General features: G+C 43.2%; 1 protein-coding gene across 1 annotated transcript in view; it reads left to right on the top strand.

The window, feature by feature from the left end:
* Window positions 1–25,312, top strand: part of EPG5 (ectopic P-granules 5 autophagy tethering factor) — a 92,090-nt gene that overhangs the window by 50,069 nt on the left and 16,709 nt on the right. The window contains exons 25-38 of the mRNA XM_060761206.2: window positions 96–240; window positions 2,155–2,326; window positions 3,799–3,961; window positions 4,441–4,583; window positions 7,466–7,622; window positions 9,728–9,922; window positions 10,594–10,807; window positions 12,229–12,386; window positions 14,791–14,998; window positions 17,081–17,156; window positions 17,481–17,584; window positions 19,376–19,551; window positions 21,084–21,269; window positions 25,058–25,267. Coding sequence (XP_060617189.2) covers window positions 96–240; window positions 2,155–2,326; window positions 3,799–3,961; window positions 4,441–4,583; window positions 7,466–7,622; window positions 9,728–9,922; window positions 10,594–10,807; window positions 12,229–12,386; window positions 14,791–14,998; window positions 17,081–17,156; window positions 17,481–17,584; window positions 19,376–19,551; window positions 21,084–21,269; window positions 25,058–25,267 — 2,307 coding nt within the window. The remainder of the gene's footprint in view (window positions 1–95; window positions 241–2,154; window positions 2,327–3,798; window positions 3,962–4,440; window positions 4,584–7,465; window positions 7,623–9,727; window positions 9,923–10,593; window positions 10,808–12,228; window positions 12,387–14,790; window positions 14,999–17,080; window positions 17,157–17,480; window positions 17,585–19,375; window positions 19,552–21,083; window positions 21,270–25,057; window positions 25,268–25,312) is intronic.

Genomic DNA, 25,312 nt, shown 5'->3' on the forward strand with positions numbered 1-25,312 from the left:
AGATCTTTGTGATCTATTACTCTCATCGGAGCAACTTTGGGTGGGCCGCTCCTTTGTTACACCTTTGCTCAACTCTTTCTCCGCTTGGGTTCTAGGATTTGTGGATTGAGTTTGTCAATGTTGAACGCATTCAGCATGAATTCCAGGAAGCACTAGACTTCTGGTTTCAAGTCCAAGTCGAGTCCCATGTGGCCTCAAGCGCTGCTTCAACACAAACAGACTTCACAAATCCTATGTTGGGTAAGTCAATCAGAATGCAATAGGACATAATTAGAGGGAACAAACAACCCCCTTGTAATGTGCAATTAGTTTAATTTAGGGTGTGGGAGTGGAATTCCCTACATTTCACGGGAGTGTAAAAAAACATACAAGTTTTTCAAAGTGCTAATTGATTCCTTAACAAAGATATCCTCAATTGTTCAAGGTATATACAAAAGGGGAAAATATCAGAGAAGGCATTCTACATTTCAGGAGTAAAAGGCCAGAGTTTAGCAGAGAATATGGAGCCTCTGGTGATGCAGTGGGTTAAACCCTTGTCCCAGCAGAACAGGTTGGAGGTTCAAATCTGGGGAGAGTGTGGATGAGCTCCCTCTGTCAGCTCGCAACTCCCCACACAGGGATACGAGATAAGCTTCCCACAGTAAAACATCTGGGCATCCCCTCAGCAACTTCCTTCTAGAAGCAACTTGCAGTTTCTCAAGTCACACACACACAGAAAAACAGATATTATAACACTATGTAACACATTTTTTGTTCCTGGGTTGTAATTTTTTTTTGTCGTGTCAGGAGTGACTTGAGAAACTGCAAGTTGCTTCTGGTGTGAGAGAATTGGCCGTCTGCAAGGACGTTGCCCAGGGGACGCCCGGATGAATTGATGTTTTTATCATCCTTGTGGGAGGCTTCTCTCATGTCCCCGCATGAGGAGCTGGAGCTGATAGAGGGAGCTCATCCACGCTCTCCCCGGATTCGAACCTGCGACCTGTCGGTCTTCAGTCCTGCCGGCACAGGGGTTTAACCCACTGTGCCACCGGGGGCTCCCTGGGTTGTAAATGTCATTTCCTAATTGGTTCAATCACAAAAATGTGAAAAAAGTTTATTAAACTGCAAAAAATTAGTTTTTGCAGGACATCCTGCAGCACCTTTTGCTATAGTTTTTCAATGAATCCCTCATTGAGTGTCAACCAATTCAACATAGTTTGTGACTACCACAAAAACATTTCTGGAGTAGAAGAACTACTTTCAAAGTAATCCCACAAAATTAAATAGGAAATAACACTTCCAAACCAGGAACAGATTTTTTTAAAAAATTTTGTTACATAGTGTAATCAAAAGTGAATAAAACAAGTTAAAATCATATAATCCCAAACATATATTCAAGCAACCTCTAATGTAATAGCAATTTGAGTATTTAACTTTACCATATTTTTACTACTGTGGATTTAAGTTTGTTGCGCTTTATCTCACAATTCAGCAGCAGATCAGTTGCACAACTTCAGTGCTTTCCGGTAGCTTCTTCCTGCATAGTATTTTCAGTCAACTGCTCCCACAAACTGCAGTCACTCTGGAACTCTTTACAAGCACTTGAGCACATGCCCGGCTATTGTCAGTTTTACTATTGTTTTCCCCTCCAATCTAGATGACACTACAAACTTACCACAGCACACGGTTATATCTTGTCTTAGCAGACAGGTTCCTTTAATAAATTACACAGAGCCTTCGGCAAACAGCATCACAGCACAAGGAGAGAGAATACACTGTACACGACTTCCTTATATACAATTCTGTACATTTACACATAGCAATCTCTGATTGATTCCCAACTTATTGACTTAACTCAAACTCAGGATTGCATCATTAACACTCATTTGGACCAGGCCAGAACACATTCCTCAAATGAAGTTCTATATACAGTTAATGCATGACTCAGCATTTCCAATAGAAGCCTATTAGCAGTGTATGACTCAGCTATATTACATTACAATACATTGTAAAACCTAACAAAGTTGATACCATATGGTCTCTATCAACAACCTGCACCCAACAAAATATTTCCACTTTTAAGAATTCCAGAGGGACTCTACAGTAACTTCTGGCAGAAGCATACCATTGAATCAACTGCAGGTTGTTGAGCTGTTTGTGTGTCTTCTCTTTCAGCCAAGGAGAGGATTATCAGCAGTTTAAAGGTATACGATGCTCCGCAGTCCTCTCTTCCCCTGCAGCCAATGAAGGCTCCTGTGCCGCTTATATCTTCTGCTAATTTGGTCAGTGCCAATGAAGCCAAGCTGCTGACGCGTGCCACTCTCCGCATCCTGCAGCAGCAAGCCAAGTGAGAAACATTGCATCTTTCTTGACATAGATTACTTTGTATATGTATTATTACACTACATTTGGCATGGCCGGGGGTTGGACTGAATGGCCCTTCAGGTCTCTTCCAGATCTTTGGTTCTCTAAAATAACACATAGGGGGAAAACTGCACCGGGACTGTGGCACAGCTGGCTGAGTGTCAGCTGCCTTAAGATCACTTCTGACCAAAACGTCATGAATTCGAAGCCAGCCTGGGTCGGAGTGAGCTTCCAAGCAATTGTGTAGCTTGTTGTTAACCTTTGCAACCTGAAAGACAGTTGCATCTGCCAAGTAGGAAAATTAGGTATCACCTATGTGTGGGGAGGCTAATTTAACTAATTTACAAGGCCATAAAAAAGACTCCAGCAAAGCACTAGCAAAAGCATGCCGGGAATGCGGAAGTACTTCATCAGTGTCGCAGATGGACGATGAAAGCGACAGCTCCCCTGGCAGCTGGAAAAGTTAAATAGCCTCTGACTGTCTGTCTATGTCTGTTGTGTGTCTTTGGGATTGAATGTTTGCCATATATGTGTACATTGTAATGCGCCCTGAGTCCCTTGTGGGGTGAGAAGGGCGGAATATAAATACTGTAAATAAAACTTTTTTTTTCGTGACAGGGAGGAGTGACTTGAGAAACTGCAAGTCACTTCTGGTGTGAGAGAATTGGCTGTCTGCAAGCACATCACCCAGGGGACGTCCGAATGTTTTGATGTTTTACCATCCTTGTGGGAGGCTTCCCTCATGTCCCCACATGGGGAGCTAGAGCCGACTGAGGAAGCTCATCTGCACCCTCCCCAGATTCAAACCCCCGACATGTCGGCTTTCAGTGCAGTTTAACCCATTGTGTCACCGGGACTTCTTAACTGCAAAACTAGAAACAGTTAAAATATATTAAGGAGCTGTGGTAGTGTAGCAGTTTAAATAGCTAGCTGCAGGAAATCTGCTGGCCGGAGGGTTAGTAGTTTGAAGCTGTGAGTAGGGGTGAGCCCTCGGCTGTCAGCTCTAGATTCTGCCTACCTAGCAGTTTGAAAGCATGCAATGTGAGTAGATCAATAGGTACCTGAGTAGATCAATAGGTACTGTCTTGGTGGGGAGGCAAAAGAACCCCCATGAAGACATGCAGACATGCCAGCAATGATTGGAGAAAGGAAGGGGCCTGAGGCCAAGAATTGTGGGAATTGAAGTCCAAAACACCTGGAGGGCCCAAGTTTGTCCGTGCCTGGTATGCAGCCATGTTTTCAAAAAAATAATTTCACCTAAAAGACATTCCTAGATATACATTCATACATTCAATTTGTTGGATTCTTTACCTAAGCTGCAATCTTTTATGTATTCTTTAATGTAATCCATACTCTTTCTTCCACTGCTGTCGGCCTCTCTTCAGAACCCAGAACTCTGTGTATATATAGTAAACCTTTCAAATAAGCGAGGTACATTCTTCTTCTCTCCTTCAGATCTGCAGCCCTGTGGGAGTCCCAACAGGTCGCTTTCAACAACGAAATACTGGATACTCTGCCAAAATTGTACACCAATCGAGAAGAACAAGTTATTATCCCGCTGGAGTGCCGTGGCAGTTCTGGGAAAAGTTGCCAGGGACCCTCACTGGTCACCATCCAGGTTAGAACAGAAATCCCATCCTTTTCCTCATTCAAAGACCTCAACCAGCCTCCCTCACGTTTTTCTCATTGGGGTTGGGTCCTAAGTTTTGTGGTTTTTTTTTTAATTTCGTATCAAAAGCATTGCATACATTAGTATAAAACTGATGAAAATAGACGGAGTGCAGGCAGCTAAATTTATTTTGACCAAAAACGGGCAACAGCAACAGCATTGTCTGTAGCCTCCAATGATTCTTCCTCTGTACATGAGGCAGGGCATAGTGGACAAGCATACAGATGTGGTGTTGTCTATTCTGCTCCACAGTCACACAAGTGCCATTTTGCCTAATGGCTGTTAGGAATTGTGGGAGTTGAAGTCCAAAACACATGGAGGAAATGCCAAAGTTGGCTCATGCCTGTGATAGAACATTTTTGTTCCGTAGAATTATGTTTCCTTTTAAATCTATTCAGATCTGCTCTTAATTACAATCTCCTTTTAAGTTTGAAGGGAAGTACAAAAACGAAGCTGTGGGCCAGCAACTTCATGTTTTGGAGAAAGAGGTGAAGCAACTGCAAGCGGAAGCCACAAAGCCCCCTTCCCTGAGTGTTGTGGAGGCCGCCGTTCACATGGAAAACTTTATAACGTAAGTTGCTTACACTTAGGTGTTGCATCTCCTCTACACCAAGGCCTTGGTGCTTTTTGCGTCTGATAATAAAAACCTTGAGCACAGAGTTGTAGCAGTGTGGATCTTGACTTTGGTCGCAGTAGTCTACCTGCTTCCTAAGTGAATTCAGCACCTTGGATAGCTCTTCCAAAAGTTGAATTTCAAAGGAGCTATCCAAATCTGGAGCCCCAGGTGGCGCAGTGGGTTAAACCGCTGAGATGCTGAACTTGCTGACCGAAAGGTTGGTGGTTCAAATCTGAGGAGCAGGGTGAGCTCCCACTGTTAGCCCCAGCTTCTGCCAAACCAGCAGTTTGAAAACATGCAAATGTGAGTAAGTAGATCAATAGGTACCACTTCTGCAGAAAGGTAACGGCGCTCCGTGCAGTCATGCTGGCCACATGATCTTGTAGGTGTCTATGAACAATGCCAGCTCTTTGGCTTAATAATGGAGATGAACACCACCCACCAGATTTGGACACGACTAGACTTAATGTTGAGGAAAAACCTTTACCTTATCCAAATCTGAGTTGTAAGCCTAGAACAGGTGCAACAAATTAGATAGCTTCTTTAAAGTTTAAGCTAAAATCTGGAGTAGCTTCAGAGCCTTGCTGATAGGGAATCTACCATTAGCTAAAGCAGTAGTTCCCAACCTTTGGGCCTCCAGGTGTTTTAGACTTCAGCTCTCACAGTTCCTAACAGCTGGTAAACTGGCTGGGATTTCTGGGACATGAAGTCCAAAACACCTGGAGGGCAGAATGTTGGGAATCACTGAGCTAGAGAGATGGGTTGAATTGCTTTTGGAGGAGATGGAGCTCAATTATCTTATGAAAGTGACCATTTTTGTATACATTTTGTTAGTATTGTTGTATTCAGGCATTGAATGTTTGCCTGTTATGTTTGGAATCTGCCCTGAGTCGCTCTGGGGAGATAGAGCGGAATATAAATAAAGTTTGTTTTATTTTACTGACACAAAACCACAGTATGTCATAGCAAACGAGATCTCTATGCTGGTTTTCGTATTACAAAATCACAAGTCGAACACTCCCCAAGCATCTAGGACTGTGTGATGTATTTTCGAATGATGTGCACAGATCCAAGTCAGGTGGCCTTTTGCAGTTGACAGATCATGATTTTGTCGATATTTATTGTTTCCAAATGCCGGCTGAGATCTTTTGGCACGGCACTCAGTGTGCCAATGACCACTGGGACCACCTCTACTGGTTTATGCCAGAGCCTCCGCAATTCGATTTTGAGCTCCTGATAACGCATTGTTTTTCCTCAATGCGACTGTCACTTGGTATGGCTACATCAATAATCCAAACTTTTTTCTTTTCCACAATCACGATGTCTGGCGTATTGTGTTCCAAAACTTTGTCAGTCTGGATCCGAAAGTCCCACAGTATTTTTGCGTGTTCATTTTCCACTACCTTTGCAGGTTTATGATCCCACCAATTCTTTACTGCTGGCAGGTGGTACTTGTGACATAAGTTCCAGTGAATCATTTGAGTCACAGAGTTGTGCCTCTGTTTGTAGTCCGTTTGTGCGATTTTCTTGCAACAGTTGAGGATATGATCAGTGATTTATTATTTATTTGTTTGTTTGTTTGTTTATTATTTGAACTTATATGCCGCCACTCCCCTGGGGCTCGGAGCGGCTTACAAGAATGGCTAAAATCTAACACAATTTAAAAGCAATTTAAAACAATTTAAAAACAGCAATATCAAACATTAAAAGCCTGTCGAAACAGGTATGTCTTACATGCCCTGCGGAAAGCTGGTAAGTCCCGCAAGGCATGGACTTCAGGTGGCAGAGTATTCCAGAGGGATGGTGCCACTGCTGTGAAGGCTCTGCGTCTGGTTGCTGTTAGACATAAGGTCTTGACACTGGGAATTTCCAATAGATCTTGGTCCTCAGAATGAAGGGATCTCTGGGGTTGGTAGGGGGTGAGGCGGTCCCTCAGGTACATCAGCCCCAGACCATGCAAGGCCTTAAAGGTGAGTACCATCACTTTGAAAGTGATCCGGTGCTCAATTGGTAACCAATGCAGCTGTAGTAAGATTGGTATTATGTGGCATCTCATCGGAATTCCCGCAAGAAGCTGAGCAGCTGTGTTTTGTACCAACTTGAGCTTCCGGATCACCGACAGAGGAAGGCCAATGTAGAGGGCGTTACAGTAGCACAGTCTTGAGATGACCGTGGTCTGGATCACCATAGCTAGGTCGTCCCTGGACAGGTAGGGGGCCATCCGTCTAGCCTGCCGCAGGTGAAAGGTGAAAGAAGGCGGTTCTGCTAACGGCGGAGACCTGGGCCTCCATCGTCAGCAGAGGGACCCAGCCATAGGATCTCCGTCTTTGCTGGATTCGCCCTTAACCTGCTGGCACGCAGCCATCCAGTAACGGCCTCGAGGCACTGATGGAAACAATCGGGTACAGATTCCGGTCGGCCTTCCATCTTCAGCACAAGCTGAGTGTCATCAGCGTACTGATAACACTCAAGCCCAAAACCTCGAACCAGCTGTATTATTATTATTATTATTATTATTATTATTATTATTATTATTTACTATGATACTCAGAATTTTTCATCCAACTTCAGCAAGACTTTCACTCCAAAAATGTGTGGCTATATTGCTATTGGAGACAATTGGGCTAGCACTTCGGCTATATTACTGCTAGCATAGAAGTTTCCTGTACAAGTGAAACTATGGCTGAGGCTGACAACAATAACAGTCCATATAACTCTCAAACTCGGCTTTAGGGAATAAAAGGCACACATGTTGTATTTTTAACAAGCACTGTGATTTTCTGCAGTTTTTGATTTCTGTGTTGCCTTATGTCATCTCCCTTTTTGATTTGTTTTAGAGCATTAATAAATCTCTACAAGCGTCAGTCTGTGCCTGGGATTCATCGCGTCGGCATCAACCTGTTCTTTGCAGTGGTGGAATTTGTGTGTGACGAAACTCAGCGCCACCCACCGACCAGGCAGTTCTTTACTTCCTGTATCGAGATCCTGGGCCAAGTAAGCTGTTCCAAAATGATATTCTGTTGCTGTTGGATGCTTTAAATTGCATTTGATCCATTAGCCCAGGCATGGGCAAACCTCGTCCCTCCAGGTGTTTTGGACTTCAAGTCCCAGAAATCCCAACCAGCTGAAGTTTGTCCATGTGTGCTTTAGCCACAGCTTTTGTGTTCATCAAGGATTATATGCCGCTCTGGGCCAGAGTGAAGAGAGGGAGGGCCAGGGGACAGTTCCATCTTGACTTTTGTGCTATGCTAATAATAATATAACATAATATAATGGAATATAATATTTTATATATACATATAATATTTATAATATTATAATGTAATACAATGTAATAATATGTTATTATAATCATATATTTTATATTACATGTAATATTACTAATATTACAATATAATAGTATAGTACAATATAGTATTATATAATGCTGATATTGTACTATGCTAATAATATAATATAATACAATATAATATAATATAATATAATATAATATATTGTATGTACATATAATATTTATAATATTATAATGTAATACAATATAATAATATGATATAATTATATATTTTATATTACATGTAATATTACTAATAATATTACAATATAATACTATAGTACAATATCGTAACATATAATGCTGATATTGTACTATGCTAATAATATAATATAACATAATCATAGAATCATAGAATCAAAGAGTTGGAAGAGACCTCATGGGCCATCCAGTCCAACCCCATTCTGCCAAGAAGCAGGAATATTGCATTCAAGTCACCCCTGACAAATGGCCATCCAGCCTCTGCTTAAAAGCTTCCAAAGAAGGAGCCTCCACCACACTCCGGGGCAGAGAGTTCCACTGCTGAACGGCTCTCACAGTCAGGAAGTTCTTCCTAATGTTCAGATGGAATCTCCTCTCTTGTAGTTTGAAGCCATTGTTCCGCGTACTAGTCTCCAAGGAAGCAGAAAACAAGCTTGCTCCCTCCTCCCTGTGGCTTCCTCTCACATATTTATACATGGCTATCATATCTCCTCTCAGCCTTCTCTTCTTCAGGCTAAACATGCCCAATTCCCTAAGCCGCTCCTCATAGGGCTTGTTCTCCAGACCCTTGATCATTTTAGTCGCCCTCCTCTGGACACATTCCAGCTTGTCAATATCTCTCTTGAATTGTGGTGCCCAGAATTGGACACAGTATTCCAGATGTGGTCTAACCAAAGCAGAATAGAGGGGTAGCATTACTTCCTTAGATCTAGACACTATGCTCCTATTGATGCAGGCCAAAATCCCATTGGCTTTTTTTGCTGCCACATCACATTGTTGGCTCATGTTTAACTTGTTGTCCACGAGGACTCCAAGATCTTTTTCACACGTACTGCTCTCGAGCCAGGCGTCCCCCATTCTGTATCTTTGCATTTCATTTTTTCTGCCAAAGTGGAGTATCTTGCATTTGTCACTGTTGAACTTCATTTTGTTAGTTTTGGCCCATCTCTCTAATCTGTCAAGATCGTTTTGAATTCTGCTCCTGTCCTCTGGACTATTGGGTATCCCTCCCAATTTGGTGTCATCTGCAAACTTGATGATCCTGCCTTCTAGCCCTTCATCTAAGTCATTAATATATAAATATATAATATTTATAATTATAATGTAATACAATATAATAATATGATATAATTATATATTTTATATTACATGTAATATTACTAATAATATTACAATATAATAGTATAGTACAATATAATAATATATAATGCTGATATTGTACTATGCTAATAATATAGTATATTGTGTCTATCTATCTATCTATCTATCTTGTAAGCTGCTCTGAGTCCCCTTCGAGGTAAGAAAGGCGGCATATAAATGTCATAAATAAATAAATAAAGCAACTAAAACTAAATTGTAGCTTGACAAAAGGAATTTTTCCCAATGTAGTCATTCTTGGTGAGTTTCATACTGCTGAGACATTTAAGATCAAGGAACTGCCACTAACCAGAAACATAAAAATTGATGCTTGTTGCTTGGTCATCCAAAGGTAAACAAGGTTTGCACCAGGAATGGCAAGGCCAGGGTCTGCCTGTGTGTTGAGGTATATATCTCCATCTCTTTCCAGGTGTTCATTGCGGGAACCAAGTCCGAATGCAAGCCGGTGCTCCAGACCATTCTGAAGAACCGGAGGCTCTGCACCCTGCTCTCTCCTTACTTCACTCCTGTTGCTTCCCCGGAAGAATTTGTGAACTTGTACGAGAAAGTTGTGTCTTTCCTCAGCGATGACAACAGTGATGTCATCTTCATGCTGCTCACAAAGGCAAGTGGCTCCCAGTTAAGATACTGTACAGCTGCTGGTTGTGTGTGGCTCTTGGTGAGGAGGAGCCTGTATGGTCCTTGGCCTCTCCAGGTTTTTAAATTCTCTGAGTAAACAATTGTCTCATCTTTAGAAATACTGAAATAAAAGCTCCATAGACACCAGATCTGGGTTCAAACACTATGTATGCAACATTTATTAAGACATTTACTACAATACAATCAAGTACATCAAGAGGCCTCAAACACACTTCATTCATCCAGTACACACATACATAACTGTTCTCTGCCGGTGATATTGTGCAGTGTGCATAGGAATTCATTCATGTTTTCTTCAAATTATAATCTGGCCCTCCAACAGATTGAGGGACTGTGACCTGGCCCTCTGTTTAAAAAGTTTGAGGACCCCTGCTCTAAGGTGAGAGTGCATTCACACATTTAAATGAAAGGAAAGTTCCAGTTGTAGTCTAACAAAATACAGAAAATAAAAAAAAAAAACAATGGGACTACTTCTGCCAGGCATTGCGTTTCTTTTTCACCTGACATTCAGACATTCCTGCTCAGAACATCATTCCTTTTGTGTGTCTGTGGTTTTGCCAGCCTGTTTTCTGACTTAATTCTCATCTTCTGCCTTCCAGTCTATATGTTCAAACCATGTTCTTCCTTCTCTTCCAGTTTGACCTTCCGCAATGGCTGCACAGCTCCAGGCCTCCGCTGTCTGAGCGCACTAGACTCCTGGAGTCCATCCACTTGGCCCTCAAGGCCTGTGGCTTTGCACCCGAGGAAGACATCCTGATGCCCTTTTCTATCTTCTCCAAGCACTGGACCTGCATCCTTCGGTACCAGTTTCCCGACCATTACAGTGCCTTCCTGAGGCTGCTCATGCAAAGTAAGTTCCAAATGACGTACTCCTTTGTGAGCCTGGCCAATTTTCTGCAGTGAAAACACAAGAAAAACCTTGCTAATTTGGCCAAAGGCTTGCCTCCACATTCACTGGCTTTAGTGTACAGGACCTCCATGGAAGTGGGAATAAACTTTTTTTTTAATGTGAGAGAATACCTCTCTAGGAAATCTACGAGGGTTGAATGAAAAGTAATGCCTCCACCTTCGTTTCTTGGGAATATTTTAATAAATCAAACGCAGAAATAATCCTTAGAATGTGCTCTTTAACTACCACTATTCACTTTTCCACATAATCACCAGACAATTGGATTCTGAAGCCATCATGGAAGAAGTCAACACTCTGTTTCCACAGCCAGCATCTCACAGTTCTCTCAATGTCTTCATCAGAAACATAATGATGTCCCCACACAACTTCTTTCATCAGGAACACATGGAAATCAGATGGTGCTAAATCTGGATTGTATGGAGGATGTCGTACGGTGGTGAGATTCAATCTCTGAAGTTTGAAGTCTGTGCACTTTCATTTCAGGCATCAGCATCCTAGGTACCCATCGTGCACAGATCTTCCGATAGCCAAGCAAAGCAATAATGTGACTCACACGTTCTTGTGAAATGCCTGTTATGCTTGAAATTTCTCTCTGAGTGATATGACGATCGTCCTGAATCAATCTGTTTACCTTTTGCTTGTGAAACTCGGTGGTTGCTGTCACAGGATGTCCAACTCTTTGCAAGTCAGATGTTCCCACCTCAACATCTTTAAACTTTCTTGTCCAACGACGCACAGTACTCACATCAACACAATCACAATAAACAGCCTGAATTCTCTGATGAATGTCCTTTGGGGTGACACCTTCTGCTGTCAAGAATTCAATGACTGCACGTTGCTTAAGTCACATTGACTGACCGTCTGTGCAGGGTTCCATACTTGGCACTTTAACAACACAATCATTCAATGCTAAGGCTTCCTGCCAAAATGGAACTGTAGAGGAGAGTGTACTGAACAAGCCAGTACCTGCCGCATACCAGTACTGCCATCTGTTGAGGAGTTACGAAGGTGGAGGCGTTACTTTTCATTCAACCCTCGTATAAGTTCTCCAGTGGGACTCTGGTCAACTTCCAACAGAAGTTGATCATAGAGTTGTGTTGAGGAAGAGATTCCTAGAGATAACATATGAATTAAATACATGAATAATCAAGTGCACAAAGTGAAACTCACAATTATGCAGAGACAAAATATATATTACAATGAAGTAACTTTCCTGAATTCGGCAGATGCATTGTGACTGGTAGAGAAGTGTAATTATTGTACGTTCTTAAAATGCTAAGGAAGCAATAAACAGTAATGAGGGGCAACCTCATTTTCCATGAAATGGTAAAAAAGTCACCTGCTTTGATTCCTATCCTTAGGTTCTTCAGATCAGCTTCTCAGCCCTGACTGTTGGAAGGCATCCCTTAAAGCGTTGGGTTGCACCTCTGTGGCAGTTCAAAAAGGCAGAGGGAAAGAAGAGGCGAAGGAGAGTATCGCATTGCAAGCTTCAGTGGATCCATTTCTTTCAGCAGAACAGGTGAGTGGCTGGTGCATGTTGCGGTGCCTTCAGGAAAAATTGCTTCATCCACACAACCTACAAAGATGCCTTGGCCAAGCCATCTTTGCCAGTGAAGTATATTCAGGAAACCAAGGATGAAAGAATGTAAATACAGAGAGAATCTTGTCGAAGGCTTTCATGGCTGGAATCACTCAGTTCTTGTGGGTTTTTTCGGGCTATATGGCCATGTTCTAGAGGCATTTCTCCTGACGTTTCGCCTGCATCTATGGCAAGCAGCAGACCTCACCTCTGAGGATGCTTGCCATAGATGCAGGCGAAACGTCAGGAGAAATGCCTCTAGAGCATGGCCATATAGCCCGAAAAAACCCACAAGAACTGAGAGAGAATCTTGTCTAACGTTATTTTTGTAGTTTGGAAAGGGGGGCTGTTTACAGGCAGTGGTGTCCAACCTTTGGTCTTCCAAGTCTTTTGGGCTTCAGCTCCCAGAATTCCTGAACATTGGACAAGCTGGAGAAGGGCTTCTGGAAGCTGAAGTACAAAACAACTGGAATGCTAAAGGTTGGACACTACTGCATTAAAGCATGGGTGATGTATATAGATTTTTTTTGTCGTGTCAGGAGCAAGTCGCTTCTGGTGTGAGAGAATTGGCCGTCTGCAAGGACGTTGCCCAGGGGACGCCTGGATGATTTGATGTTTTTAATCATCCTTGTGGGAGGCTTCTCTCATGTCCCCGCATGAAGAGCTGGAGCTGATAGAGGGAGCTCATCCGCCTCTCCCCGGATTCGAACCTGCGACCTGTTGGTCTTCAGTCCTGCCGGCCCGGGGTTTAACCCACTGCGCCACCGGGGGCTCCTATGTATATAGATGGTTTGGTAGTTATCTTGTCCATGTACTAGAGATGTGAAAGGTCCTGTCCAGTACAATAAGATGGCTCTAAGGGCAGAATCCGTATTTTTGGTTTCACTTATCTTCAGTATGAATTTACTAGATCCTCCAGGCAATTCTATGGTATGTTTCCTCAGAAGTTACCATCTACTAGCACTAGAGGACCTAGCAAATCTCTAGTTCCACCAGCTCAGCTCTTGACCAGACAACAGGTAATTTAATGGCATTTGGCCATGTCTGCAGTTTCAAGCAACTGCAGTTCAGATGGAAAGATATTTCTCATAGTTATGGGGGTCTTATTGTATTAGCTTGGCAGATACATTGACATGTCTTGGCAGCATAAGAGATGTACATCTTTAAAGGTGTGGGGATCGCAACCAGACACAGTGAAGACATCTGCTCTTGCACTTTGTTACTCTGCTGCTGAGTAAGCATGCCCAGTGTGGAACACATCTCACCACACTAAAACAGTAGATGTGGCTCTTAATGAGACATGCCACATTATCATGGGGTGTCTTCACCCTACGCCACTGGAGAAATTACACTGCTTAGCCGGTATTGCACCACCTGACATCCACCAGGAAGTAGCAGCCAATAGTGAAAGGGCCAAGGCAGAGACATCTCCAGCTCATCCCTTGTTTGGGTATCAGCCAGCACATCAACGACTTAAATCAAGAAATAGTTTTCTAAGATCTACAGAGACACTCGCTGGAACACCTCAGCAAGCGAGAATCCAAAAGTGGCAGGCTCAAACCCAGAACCTCAATCAATGGCTGACACCAAATGAGAGACTCCCCCCTGGGCACACAGAAAACTGGGCGACTTGGAAGGTGCTGAACAGACTGCACTCTGGCACCACGAGATGCAGAGCCAACCTTAAGAAATGGGGACACAAAGTGGAATCCTTGACATGTGAGTGTGGAGAAGAGCAAACCACTGACCACCTGCTGCAATGCACCCTGAGCCCTGCCGCATGCACAATGGAGGACCTTCTTGCAGCAACACCAGAGGCACTCCAAGTGGCCAGATACTCGTCAAAGGACATTTAATCAACTACCAAGCTTGCAAACTTTGTGTTTTGTTTGTTTGTTTGTTTGTTAAAAAATGCAATACAACTGTTTGGCTTGCTTCTGATACGATAAATAAATAAAATAAATCTGGTCTTGAGGGGTCCTAGGAGCGGAGGAATTCTTGCAGGGATGACTGCATGTGGTTTCTCTTACCAACCCATTCATACAGAGACCACATAGCCATGTATTTAAGGCATTCATGGTTCAGAACTGGACATTTTAATCTCCCATTGCTGCTTCTGCTGCAACCACAGACAAAAATGGAAAGTGTTGAACTTCTTGTTTAACAGACTGCAGTGCAAGTAGTTTATGACTATGAGATCATGACTTGTGTACGGCACAGATTGATTCTGTGCCGAAGTCGTTGTGGAACTACAATGACAAATTGGAATCTACTGAACATGTATACCTTCTTGAACCTTTCCTCATTTGGAATTTCATTGTCCTCTCCCTTCCCATACTCACAGGTCATGGAAACTATCGAATGGCTTTCAGACTATTTCTTCCAGCTGCGCTTGTCTTCGCGAGATTTCCAGAGCTTTGGGTTGTTTTCAAAGTGGGCTCCCTACATTGCTGAAGTGAACTGCTTCATGGAGTATCTTGTCAACCGCCTTGTTGATTCGGAGGTCACCAGCTTGTCACGAGAGCCACTGGGCAGCAAGAAGGTCCTGGCAGGTAATATAGGGTGTGGAGTATGCAGGAATCATGCCTGGATTTTTTCCACCCGCCATTCCTGTTAAATTCAGCATAGCTTCCTCACAGGTGAGGTGGGTATGGGATGTCAACTATAGATAAATGTTTACTAATACAGGTTGAGTATCCCTATCTGAAACACTTCAGACCAGAAGTGTTTTGGATTTTGGAATATTTGCATATAGGGCCCCCTGGCGGCGCAGCAGTTTAAACCGCTGAGCTGCTGAACTTGCTGATGGAAAGGTTGGTGGTTCAAATCCAGGGAGCAGGGTGAGCTATTACGGTTAGCCTCAGCTTCTGCCAACCTAGTAGTTCAAAAACATGCAAATGTGAGTAGATCAATAGGTACTGCTTCTGCGTGAAGGTAATGTCATGCCGGCCACATGACCTTGGAGGTGTCTACGGACAGCGCCAGCTCTTTGGCTTAGAGATGAGCAACAACCCACCAGAGTTGGACTCAACTAGAATTAATGTAGGGGGAAACCTTTACCTTTATTTTATACTTGCATGTATTTTTTTTTGTCGTGTCAGGAGTGACTGCAAGTCGCTCCTGGTGTGAGAGAATTGGCTGTCTGCAAGGACGTTGCCCATGGGATGCTTGGATGATTTGATTTTTTTATCATCCGTGTGGGAGGCTTCTCTCATGTCCCCACATGAGGAGCTGGAGCTGATAGAGGGAGCTCATCTGCCTCTCCCCGGATTCGAACCTGTGACCTGTCGGCACAGGGGTTTAACCCACTGCGCCATACATACTTGCATGTATGCACATAGTGAAATACAGAATAATAAAATTGAGTTGGAGGCAATCACAAGGGCCATCTAGTCCAACCCCTTGCCATATAGGAACACCCAATCAAAATACCTTGGAGATGAGATCCAAAATTCATTTATGTGTTATATACTTCTTATACACTTAGCCTGAAGATAATTCTGTACAATATTTTAAAAATAATTTTGTCTTTGAAGCAAGGTGTGTGTATGTTGAACCATCTGAAAGCAAAGGTTTACTGTCTCAGCCACCCATATGGACTGTTTTGGATTTCAAAATTCTGGATTAGGGATGCATCACCTTTACTGTATATTGTATCCAAATTTTTAATATGGAAAAGAGCTGGAGACTTAAGTCCTGCTGTCTGACTTCTAGGAGAACTGCTTAGCCTGCTTTTAGGATCTCTTTGGCATTACATGTGACATTACAAGTAAAAAAGATCTTGGAGTCCTCGTGGACAGCAAGTTAAACATGAGCCAACAATGTGATGTGGCGGCAAAAAAAGCCAATGGGATTTTGGCCTGCATCAATAGGAGCATAGTGTCTAGATCTAGGGAAGTAATGCTACCCCTCTATTCTGTTTTGGTTAGACCACACCTGGAATATTGTGTCCAATTCTGTGAATTGGAATTCAAGAGAGATATTGACAAACTGGAATGTGTCCAGAGGAGGGCAACTAAAATGATCAAGGGTCTGGAGAACAAGCCCTATGAGGAGCGGCTTAAAGAGCCAGGCATGTTTAGCCCGAAAAAAAGAAGGCTGAGAGGAGATATGATAGCCATGTATAAATATGTGAGAGGAAGTTCTAGGGAGGAGGGAGCAAGCTTGTTTTCTGCTTCCTTGGAGACTAGGACGCTGAACAATGGCTTCAAACTACAAGAGAGGAGATTCCATCTGAACATTAGGAAGAACTTCCTGACTATGAGAGCCGTTCAGCAGTGGAACTCTCTGCCCCGGAGTGTGGTGGAGGCTCCTTCTTTGGAAGGTTTTAAACAGAGGCTGGATGGCCATCTGTCAGGGGTGCTTTGAATACAATATTCCTGTTTCTTGGCTGGGGGTTGGACTGGATGGCCCATGAGGTCTTTTCCAACTCTTTGATTCTATGATTCTCGTTCTATTTGAACTTAAAATTTACAGTGCTCAGGGCAATAGACTCCCTCTTACTTTTAAAATAGTTATTGAACAGAAGATGCTGCAAACAGCATCCATGCCTGTGCAGTGTTCATGCTGACAAAACAGGAAGGAGTAGGTGTTTGCTTTTGAAAACACCTCATTGTAGTTTCCTTCCCTTCCAGCGCTGCACTCTTTGCATTCAGTCATCACCAAACTCTTTAAACCTTGGATTGAAGTTGTTGAGAGAGAAGATGCAAGGTAAGCAAGGAACCACTTAGCCTTTGGTGGAAAACAAACAGCATGGGGTTCTTTGAAGGAATTTGTAAAGCTCTTTAAATGCATCGTGGCGACAGGACAGAAAGTGAAGTTCTGTGAGGTTTCCATGATGGTCTGTCACAACCTTTTTATTATTCATATATTCATGCAAATGCATGCTGCTGTATTTATTTACAGCTTTATCAGAATTCTCTATATTCCCTAAACAAATAATTTATTTGTCTTTCAGAAAAACAAAAAGAGCAGGTTGAAGTGGGAAAGATCTTCTTTGTTTACTCTGTCTCCCTTTCTCTCTTTCTTTTAAAGCAAGCAGCCATGTTATCCATGGTTGGAGAGCGACACTCCTGTGGCTTCGGATACGGTGAAGTTGTATGCGTACAGCATCAGCGTTCTGCATGAAAGTTTTAAAGGTAGGCAAAAGGCTCCATTAACAACAATTGAAATACAGTTTGAGCTGCACAGTTAGCAAAACCGTTTCAAAGATTGTCTCTTGATGACAGGGTGAATGGCCATCTGTCAGGGGTGCTTTGAATGCAATATTCCTGCTTCTTGGCAGAGGGTTGGAGTGGATGGCCCATGAGGTCTCTTCCAATTCTATGATTCTATAGCTTGTTTGTGGGTCTTTCTTCAGTAAACAGTGCTCCAAAACTGAAAAGGATGTTTTGTGGTGCATCACTCCCATAACTTGGAAAGGTTCCTTTTTGGACTACAAATCTCAGAATCCTCAGCTAAGGCCGTGTGGAATATTCTGAGAACCGTATTTTTATAATAGTCACTTTCCTCAGACCATTCCTTCTTCCAAAAGGAAAGGTTTGTACATTATGAGTTTACTGTTTTCATTCATTGCTGTTGAAGAAGTCACTGGCTTCCCATAGTTTCCCATAGCGCCTTTGAATTTAATTGAAAATTTTGGAGTAGAAACTTTCCCCCTTTCTCATTTCAACTTGGTTTGGGGAAATCTATGGGCTTGTCTACACAGACAAAAAAATCTGTTTGATAGCAACATTCACCTTGCAGTGACCTTGTTGATGCCACAAACATTGTAGTGAGATCCTCATGACTGGCCACACATTTCTCTTTGCCAAACTCACTTCACAGTTAGGGATGGTTTACATTTACAATCCTTCCATTATTTATGGCCACTTCACTCCATTCCACACCATTACTTCATACTTCCACATATACGTATTTTCTTTTAAGCAGAGGAAGGTTAATCCTGATAAGCGAGTTCTCTTAAAGAAATGTAACCAGTTGTCGACAGTTAGCTTCATTTCGGAAAAGCCTTGTTGTTGTTGTTTGTTTGTTAATGGCAGCTGAGATTGTAGGACGCACCGGGCCCTGCGCCACCTATTTATTTATTTATCAGTTTTTTATACCAGTCTTCTCACCTCCGTTTGAGGGACTCAGGCCGGTTTCCAACATCAATATTACAGACAGTCATTAAAACATCATATTCTAAATCACACTAAAACATTAAAATAGCAAAATACAATCATATAATTACAGTGGTCAATCATAATCAAAAATCATTATTCGTCGTCATCCATCCATATCACAGGATCATGGCTCATTCGTCGAATGCCAATCCCCAAAGCCAAGTTTTCACTTGTTTCCTGAACAAGACAGAAGGGGCAGTTCTGATCTCCAGTGGAAGGGAGTTCCAGAGTCAAGGGGCCACCACCGAGAAGGCCCTGTCTCTCGTCCCCACCAGCCGTGCCTGTGAGACCGGTGGGATCGAGAGCAGGGCCCCTCCAGACGATCTAAACATACACACACCTGGCAGTTAAAACCCCTTTTGCCCCTCACGTAGTGAGCCAGTTGGAAAGGAAAGGAAAGGAAAAAGGAAAGGAAAGGAAAAATGAAAGGAAAGGAGAAAGGAAAAAGGAAAGGAGAAAGGAAAGGAAAGGAAAGGAAAGGAAAAAGGAAAGGTCACCTTCCACCAACCACTTCTGCCCACCATTAAAATACCAGGCATGGCCAAACTTCAGCCCACCAGGTGTTTTAAACTTCAACTCCCACAATTCCTAACAGCTTGCTGGGTGTTAGGAATTGTGGGCATTGAAGTTCAGAACACCAGGAGGGGCAAAGTTTGCCCATGCCTCCTGTAAAGTCTTCATTTCTTCTTATGATATTTTTCCTGAGCCACGTTTCCCTGTGAATGCATTTCTCTGATCCTGTCTCCTGTTTTCCTTTTCTTCCAGATAAGCTCTTGCCAAGCCACCATGGGGCGCTTTGGTTGCACCTGATGCACTATTGCAAGTCATGCACGGCTCCCAAGATGCCAGAGCATATTCTCTATACCCTTCACAGGGAGTTAGGATGCCTTCCCTGGAAAGAGATGCACCCAGACCGGCAGATGATGGAGGAATTCTTTAAAGTAAATGCCTAATGCTTGTTGTTGTTGTTTTTATTTTTGTGCTGTTATTGTTGTGTGACTTAGGTCAATTGCAACTTGTGGTAACCCTAAGGCAAATTTATCATGAAATTTTCTTAATGGATTTGTTTAGAGGTTTTCACATTGGACTCACAGAATCTGACTTACCTGAGTTCACTATGGCTGGGTGCAGATTTGAACCCTGATCTCCTAGAGTCCTATGCTAACATTCAAACCAATCCAACATTCTGACTCCCTGTTAAAACTTCATGTTCACTATGGAGAAAGGAGCCCCCGGTGCAATGGGTTAGACCAGTGGTTCTCAAACTTCCTAATGCCGTGACCCTCAGGTTGTGGTGACCCCCAACCATAAAATTATTTCTGTTGCTACTTCATAACTGTAATTTTGCTTCTGTTATGAATTGTAATGTGAATATCTGATAAGCAGGATGTATTTTCACTCACTGGACCAAATTTGGCACAAATATCCAATACGCCCAAATTTGAACACTGGTGGGGCTGGGGCGGGGGTGGGTGTTGATTTTGTCATTTGGGAATTGTAGTTGCTGGGATTTATAGTTCACCTACAATCAAAGAGCATTCTGAACTCCACCAATGATGGAATTGAACCAAACTTGGCACACAGAACTCCCATGACCATCAGAAAATACTGGAAGGATTTGGTGGGCACTGACCTTGAATTTTGGAGTTCTAGTTCACCTACTTCTAGAGAGCACTGTGGACTCAGTGATGGATCTGGACCAAACTTGATATGGATACTCAAGATGCCCAAATGTGAACACTGGTGGAGTTTCGGGGAAATAGACCTTGACATTTGGGAGTTGTAGTTGCTGGGATTTATAGTTCACCTACCATCAAAGAGCATTCTGAACCCCACTGACAATAGAATTGGGCCAAATTTCTCACACAGAACCTCTATGACCAACAGAAAATACTGTTTTGTAACCGTCTTTGGTGACCCCTCTGACACCCTCTTATGACCCCCCCCCCCAGGGGTCCCGACCCCCAGGTTGAGAAACGTTGAGTTAGACCCTTGTGCCAGCAGGACTGAAGACTGACAGGTCGGAGGTTCAAATATGGGGAGAGCGCTGATGAGCTCCCTTTGTCAGCTTCAGCTCTCCATGGGGGGGACATGAGAGAAGCCTCCCACAAGGATGGTAAAACATCAAAACATCTGGGTGTCCCCTGGGCAGTGTCCTTGCAGACAGCCATTTTTTTTCTCACCAGAAGCGACTTGCAGTCAGATGAGTGTGATATCTGTTCCCTTGCCCAACTTTCTCTAATACATATAGAAACATAGAGTTAGAAGAGACCACAAGGGCCACCTAGTCCAAACCCATTCTGACATGTAGGAACACATGATTATGGCACCTCCAGCATTTTAGTATTTTATCATTCATACTTAAGGAACATAAGCTTATTTTCACTAGCAATGATAAAGGCTGTGGCTGAAATGCTGATTTGAAGCACTTTCTACCGCTTGCCCTCTCAGTGCTGTTTCTTCTTTTCCTTAGGTGGAGAGAGGCAGCCCCAAAAGCTGTTTCATTTTCCTGGGCTCCGTTTTATGTGAAGTCAACTGGGTCAGTGTCCTCTCCAGCGCCTGGAATCCTGACCCGCCTTTGGAAACCCACGACATGATTGTGTGCCTCCTCTATATGATGGTCCTGCTGGCAAAAGAGGAGGCGCTTCTAACCAAAGAGGTATGTCCGAAAGGGAGCAGCTCCTCCTTCTCCCCATTTCATGGTTTGCAAAATGTCCTCAAAGTGCAAGGGGTGGGCAGCTGTCAGGGACACAGGGGGCCACATTGGCTGGAAATCCTAGAAAAACACTACTTCTTGGAGTAGAAAATAAACAGAGTAATGCTGTATCTGACCAAAGAACTGTTTCATCCAGCACCCACTTTTTCATAGTTTCCAAAGAAAAAACTCCATAGAATCCTAACATTGGCAAAAGCATTAGACAGAGGGTGGAGTGGTTAGGCCAAAGCTCTGAGAGCTCCTGCCTTTGCTGTGGAGTGAGTTCCCCAGGGTGCTATCCTCTCGCCCCTGTTATTTAACATCTACGTCCAGCCACTTGCTGGACTGGTGCGGAGCTTTAGCATAGAGTGCTACCAGTATGCAGATGATACCCAGCTACTCTTGCATCTCGAACCTGGAACAACCGCGATTCCTGAGAACTTTAGGCTGTGTTTGGAAGCAGTGATGAGTTGGCTGCGAGCAAGCAGACTAAAATTGAATCCTGCAAAAACTGAGATACTCTGGCCCGGCCAGCCGCCAGAATTAACCCAGCCTCTGCCTGATTTCGATGGGGAAGCTCTGGTTCCGTCTGCCACTGTTAAAAGCCTTGGGATTGTGTTGGACTCATCACTGACGATGGAGGCCCAGATCACTGCCATAAGGAAGTAGGCCTTTTTTCATCTTCGTCAGGCAAGGAAATTGGCATCCTACCTTTTGGTAGAAGCATTGGCAACAGTAATCCACGCAACAGTCACCCCGAAGTTGGACTATTGCAACACCTTATATGCCGGCCTTCCGAAGTCAACAACCCAGAAGATTCGGATGTCCAAAATGCAGCAGCCAGGCTGCTAGCGGGATCATCTATAAGATCCCATATTACACCAATTCTGCAACAACTGCATTGGCTACCAATAGAACATCGGATCTCTTACAAGATACTGATCCTGACATTTAGAGCTCAAAATGGCCAAGGACCTTTATATCTTAGGGACCGCCTCATTCCTTTTCCCCATCAGTGGTCACCTCGATCCACCCAGGAAAATCTCCTATACATACCGGGCCCTAGGGAGGTACACCTAGAAGCTACAAGGCGTAGAGCTTTTTAGATCTATGCTCCAATTCTGTGGAACTCATTGCCTCCATACATTAGAGCAATGTAGGAGTTGCGTCCTTTTGTAAAGGCACTCAAGACTTGGCTGTTTGGTTGTGCATTTAAGTAATCAAATTCTAATTTGCTAAATAGTCACTGTTGAATGTTTTTATGTTGAATGCTTTTATATTGTGTAAATGCTATTTTAGAGTGTAAGTCGCTCGGAGCACCTTGGTGGAGAGCGACTAATTAAGAAATAAAGTGAAGTGAAGTGAAGTGAAAAGGTCATTTTGCTCAATTTGGTGCCATGCAAAAATTCACAACTGCAACACCATCCAAACTCTGCTTAAAGACCTCCAAAGTTGGAAAAACCACCACAATTTGAGACAACTTATTCCATTGTTTATCAGGTCCTACAACAACATTTTTTCCCCTAATGTTTAGGTGGCTTCTCCTTTCTTATAATTTGAATCCATTGGTTCATGTTCTAGTTTCAGGAAATCACAAGCAACCCCAGCCATGCAAATGGAACTTGGATTGAAGGCATTTTTGTTCCCTCACAAGTGAAATTAAGAGGCATGCTTCCTGCGCTCCAAGGAGTAGCCTGTCACCATTGTGCATAATGGCCATCGGGAGTACTATTATCTTTGAATTTTTCTGTTTTCTTTATGTAGGCATATGAGAATAAAAATGGTCATGGCACTAAAACAGGTTTGATATTTTGGAGTCACTGTTGGGTTTCATTTTTGGACTGCACAAGTCTCTTGTGTTATCAAGTCTCCATCCCCCAACAAGTAGCTAGACTAGAGATAGGATTAGCTGAGAGATTCCTTCCCCACATTCCTATGGATGTTTACCAAAAAAGATTTTGTCTTTCCTCCTCCTGCTATTTATTTATTTTATTTATTTGCATTATTTCTACCCTGCTCATATCAGCCTGGAGGCGACTCAGAGCGGCGTACACAATCGGCACAATTCGATGCCATAAAAATACATACATTGATAAGTAAAAGAACCATTATAGTGCAATTAGACATAAGACAGTGCATAATAACAATATTAAAAACTAAAAACTATATCCTCTCATTCAAGTCCTTATCTGTTCCATCATCCTGGGCTGTTCCTGGGTCATTTTCCAATTCAAGTTTGTCTGTTTATTTGGAGGTTCCAAATGCTTGCTGGAAGAGCCAAGTTTTTACTCTTTTCCGAAAGGTCAGGAGGGAGGGGGCTGATCTAATGTCCCTAGGCAGGGAGTTCCACTGCCGAGGGGCCACCACAGAGAAGGCCCTGTCTCTCATCCCCGCCAGATGTGCTTGCGAAGCAGGCAGGATCGAGAGCAGGGCCTCCTCGGGTGATCTCAAATTCCTGGAGGGTTCGTAGGAACAGATGCGTTCGGATAGATAAGCTGGGCCGGAACCGTTTAGGGCTTTATAGGCTAAAGCCAGCACTTTGAATTGAGCCCGGTAGCAAACTGGCAGCCAGTGGAGCTGGTTCAGCAGAGGAGTTGTATGCTCTCCTGTTAGTAACCTGGCTGCTGCATGCTGGACCATTTGGAGCTTCTGGGCCATCTTCAAAGGCAACCCCACGTAGAGCGCGTTGCAGTAATCTATACGGGATGTAACCAGAGCGTGGCTAAGTCAGACTGCTAGCCAGTCTCCTCCCCTTTGAAGATGGAGCAATTCATTTCTGTGAGGGAACTTCCTCTTAAAGTTTTTATTGCCCTGGGCTGACCATGTGGAGACACCATAGTATCTTCTGCTTTTTCTTCCTTCCAGTGAGGACGCATTTTGCCTCTCTCTTTAGGCAAAATGTAGCTGCATTGACTCTTTTTGATTTTTTTTACTTTTTACACAGTTCTAGGTGGACTCTGACTTGGTACTGCAGAATCACACACCAAATAAGCAGTTGAGCCGATTAATGTAAAAATCTTATGAAAACCTGCAGTGGCAGCAAGTGAGGAAGAAATGGCTGTGACATGCATATAATAAAGAGCAAGTACTGTTCCCCAAAATAACCAGAATGGTGTAGTTATTCAAACACTACAACTCTGGAGACCACAGTTCAGTTCCCTGCTTGGCCATGAGAACCCACTGAGTGACCTTGAGTAAATCCTATCCTCTCAGCTTCTGAAGACCGCATGATAGGGTGCCCAGAGGTTGCCTTGAAGGCACACAACTACCCTTCTCAAGCTATGGATGTTAAATTTGTTTTTTGTACTGGTTGAGTATACCTTATCCAAAATGTTTGGGACCAGGATATAAATATATTTGGTTTGTGGAATACCTGTATTTGCATATATATGTAGGTAATGAGATATCGAACACAAGTCAAATGTCAAGTGTGCCTCTGAGAACATGATGGCACCACATCTGCAAGTCCATTTCTGCAACCTTGAATAGAATGCAGATATTCCACATCAGTCAAAAAATTAGGGTAATTTATGTCTACACAAGACACCAACAATATTCTGGTCCTCACCTGTTGTGGTTAGAGCTCGGGGAAAATTTACTTTTAGGACAATGGCCTTCAGAATCCTGTAGGATTAGAAATGAAGTTGAATAAGTAATGTGTTCTGGCTGTGAAGCAGCTTCCTTTGTTCCTGGTGGCATCCTGTGTGATGGTTGCCGCATGAATGACATGCCTGTTCTTAAAACCTGTTCAGGAGTCACCGCTGCTCAATCTTCTTGGACAGACCAGCTCCCTTCCTTGGCAACTCATCAGCATCTTATCTTATGAAAGCATCATCAGCTACTTCAACAGCCACTACCCTCCTTCCATCATCCTTGCCAAGGAACCCGCTGCTGAATTGATTGTGAAGCTCTTGAAGACATCAGCAGGGTTTGGAGCTTCTTCCGAGAGCCACGTGCACCTTGTGAGTCCACCATTTTTGTTTAGTGATCTGTCCTCTTGTATAATC

This window comes from Anolis sagrei, chromosome 2 (genome assembly GCF_037176765.1).
Source record: "Anolis sagrei isolate rAnoSag1 chromosome 2, rAnoSag1.mat, whole genome shotgun sequence".
Lineage (NCBI taxonomy): Eukaryota > Metazoa > Chordata > Lepidosauria > Squamata > Dactyloidae > Anolis > Anolis sagrei.